The sequence below is a fragment of the Opisthorchis viverrini genome, assembly GCF_000715545.1.
Source record: "Opisthorchis viverrini unplaced genomic scaffold opera_v5_108, whole genome shotgun sequence".
NCBI classification, from domain to species: domain Eukaryota; kingdom Metazoa; phylum Platyhelminthes; class Trematoda; order Opisthorchiida; family Opisthorchiidae; genus Opisthorchis; species Opisthorchis viverrini.
In genome coordinates this window covers 1,114,368-1,118,114 of record NW_008751766.1, presented here as the reverse complement: position 1 = coordinate 1,118,114, position 3,747 = coordinate 1,114,368, and the positions used below count along the sequence as shown (strand labels likewise).

At 44.2% G+C, this 3,747-nt stretch overlaps 1 protein-coding gene across 1 annotated transcript in view; it reads right to left on the bottom strand.

Annotated features, from left to right (window-relative positions):
* Positions 1–877: 877 nt before the first annotated feature.
* T265_13836 (hypothetical protein) overlaps positions 878–3,747 on the bottom strand; it is a gene marked incomplete at both ends in the record, with an annotated part of 19,525 nt that continues 16,655 nt past the window's right edge. Inside the window, one exon of the mRNA XM_009170777.1 lies at positions 878–1,504. Coding sequence (XP_009169041.1) covers positions 1,274–1,504 — 231 coding nt within the window. The remainder of the gene's footprint in view (positions 1,505–3,747) is intronic.

Sequence of the window (3,747 nt, the reverse complement as noted above, 5' to 3'; positions counted from 1 at the left end):
GCGCTCGGGTACTGCAAGCACAAGTTAATCTTAATCATGAGGCCTCATGACCAAATGGAACAACGCCTAATTGTTTCCAGTTAGCCACCTTATCTGTGGATGCCCTGCTAAGGAGAGCTGCTAATCGATCTCAATGGCATCCTCGTTGTCAGTTTCTTCCCAGACTGTCTGAATGAGTGCCCGGAGTTATGGGTATATTGCTTGTGTCCCCAGTGATTTTGTGCCCAACTTGACTAGCTCTGTAAATGACTGATAATTTCGCTCCACACAAGCGCATTCCACCCGGCAATTAGGATTTGATTGTTCCTCTAGCATATGAGTCATTCCGTAATCACGTGACTGCATGAACGATCCTACCGAAACTTGATATTTTTGCGTACTTTGTGTATTGGGCAAGAATGAAAAAAATACATCGAAACTGTGAAGTGTTTAAGGATTCACGATTTCGATATGAAAAAGTGTAACAACTCTTACCGACGGGGGTTGCGACGTGAAAGTGATCATGCCCCTTACCCTTGTTGTTAAAACCTTTTGAAAACTTTGGTTGGTCCTCAACCAAAAGGGGTCCTTCACTCTCACTTGATCAAAATATGTAAGTGTGGAGGTGCTTCGTCATTTGACCCTCTGTTTAACAATCGCATGTTACCGGCATCCTCAGACCATTCTCTTCGGATTTGGCAAAATCACGTATCTGAAAAACGTGTGGTGTAGCCCACTTCTACAGGAGTCTATAGACCACGTTAGAGTGCGGCAGTCTTATGGATCTCTCCAGAACTCAGTTGTTCCACGCTACGCAAAGACGGTTATAGATGTGACACAGTACTTAAGGGGCGACCAACTGACGGGACAATACAACTAGAAACTACGTTACCGTGTTTCTGTATTGCAATTCTGAGGGGATGGAAGTGTATTTTAAGAGAGAATTCGGGGTATACGTACGCTTGCTCGAGTCTCATCATGAATCCAGAGAATATACAAGGTCGGCAAAGATATACAGCCTACAGAAAAGCAAACCAGCAAAAATAGAGGTGAAGAGATAGTAATGTACAGTAGAAATACACAAATTAAGTGGCTGTGAGGAAAAAATAACGTCTCGCTGTATCGGCTAATATTAAAAAGATCACAGCGACAAACTGATAAAAATGACAGCTCAAAGGTGTAAGGATGAAAACTGATGATAACTTGTGTAAGGTAAATGGAACCTTGAACATCTGGTCAGTTGTAAGAGGTGATGACAATTGAGTTTGACGTCGACTCGCGTTTTCCATAGAGATCAGCACCAAAAAAGCGGTGCCCAGAGAAATGGACTCCACATCATTGTTCCTGCGGCTAAGCCTAATAGGGCAGCATCACCCAAGCCATACCCACAATCACAATGGTTACCCCGGCGACAACGACAAAAAATCTCGTTCCCGCGACCCAATACGATGGTCCGTGACCCATCCGGATGCTCCAAAACTTGTTGAGGAACAACTAATTCCCCGTCACAGCCGCGATAGACTGTCTGGAACGAAAAGAGATTTTTATGGGTGACAAAATTAGAATTGAAAATGACCAACCCCCCCCCCAGAGCTATTGATATAAAATTACGTTGAAGACAAGAATTTTTCAACTTTCACCACAAAAACTATCTGCATATTGTATGTCAAGTATGTTGATCTCCGAGTGATACTGCCCGCTGTTGATCGGAGAAAAACTCTAGACATTGGTGTCAGCGACCAGTCCAGCCAGTGTACAAGACTATTGTCGATGGATCTACTGCTGAGTGTGGTCAACAAAGATTGCCAAACCGAGCACCAATGGAATGTCAGTACAGCAGATTGAAGGTGCAGGTATGGTAGTACAGATATCAGAACGTTTGGATCGCAACTAGAACATGCAAGCAGTTTACGGAGCTAGGTTACTTAGGACTTATATGACAAAACAAAGCTATGACATAATTGGCAATCCAGGTATGCGACAGTTTATACTTTTACAGTTGAGTTTTACCTGATTCTGGTGTATAATAGATCGCAAGTCCAGCAAGGTTGACCAATCCGGTCTCACATTACTGAAGGGTTTAAACTCAATCTGTGTATTGTTCGGAAGCGAGAAGTATCTAGTCAAGGAATAAATGGACGATATTCACTTGACCTATTACCGACAGAACTTCATGATTCAGAAGGTTAGGGCGCAGCAAAGGTCACCGTGCTCTGTCACATTGGACGTCTGCCTGGATGACTGAAAATGAGAAGTGTTTTCCTATCGAGTTTCTAGGTACGTCCCCGAAATAAAGTGAAAATGAAACCGGACACAGTTACAACGGTTACAGTGACAACCGCTACGAATACCACTTCCATTCTATTCTTTGAATAATTTTCGTGTACGGTTGATACAGTAAGAAAGTGTGTTACTGTGCACAACCACTCGGGTGGCACATACCATCTAAACTTACTGTGGATAGTTCGGAACGTGTACAAACTCGTGTAAGTAACCGCCATTTTCCCATTGCACGAGAAACGCTGACTTAATGTAATGGCTAGTGTAACACACTCGTCAGCTCCTGAACCTGGGTAGTAAATCGGATTTCCAACCTCTTGCCAGTTAGCCGAGTCAACCCTATAGTGTCTCAGACGAGCAACTAATCACGGACAACGTCGAGTCATTCGCGCTTCATGAGCATATGCTGGTGTCGACGAATCCGCAAAAGGTAAACAGAAAACGGATAATGTAGGGGCGACAAAATCGATTGCACCTGGAATGCTTCACAGGCCAGCGAAAACAACAAAGTTCACAAATGGGACCTTCATTGACAGGATTACTTGTATTACTTACAACCTCATAAAGTGTTCAAGTATTCTGGGAACACTTCCGCCGCAATCGGTGCTAATGAAGCCGAAAAGATTGTGTGTTGGGTGGAACATTTGGTTTAGTTGGATTATGATGGAGTAACATAATGTTAATATACCGAGGTTTATTGCTGGACGTTTCGGCCACTGCGATTGACCGTCAGGAGAGGAAAAATCGGAATCATAGCAGTCAGAATGATAGATAAGGAAGTCCTGTGTACGGTTGGGGAAATACTCTGATGTTTGCAGCCTGTGGCATTTTGACACATCACGCACCTGTTCCGTATGACCATCGTTTAGTCTTAACCAGATAGGCCGTTACTTTGGCTGAAGCATGTAGGGTGGGAATAGCCAAACTTCTCACAGCATCCTGCATCTATTAAAAATCATAGTTGATCTGGCTAGGCCTAGTGACTGTCAGATGAACTGCAGAGCAGTGACAGAACCTCCTCTTGTTGGGGTCCGTTATGAGGTAGAGAAGGGACACCTCAAAATACGTCCCAGTAATAAAACCTAGGAGGGGATTCATCCACTGTGCTGCACGCTCCGGCTGGCTCTATTTGACCAGGCACAACTAATTCAAGCGGGATTTTCGATACATGCAAACCAACGCTGTGCGGAGTCTGGCGATTCACACCCAAACTGAACACATTAAACGAAACGGCAGTGTCTGGTTAGGACTAGATAATGATCACTCCATCCAGTGAGGGTTCCAGTCTGAAATCTCGGAAGACTACTCTGTGCGGAGTCGATTCACACCCAAACTGAACACATTAAACGAAACGGCAGTGTCTGGTTAGGACTAGATAATGATCACTCCATCCAGTGAGTGAGCCAGTCTGAAATCTCGGAAGACTACTCAAACGGCCTTATAGCGCTGTCTGCCTGTTTGGCCTCTTTTATAATCCCGGCATCCAAC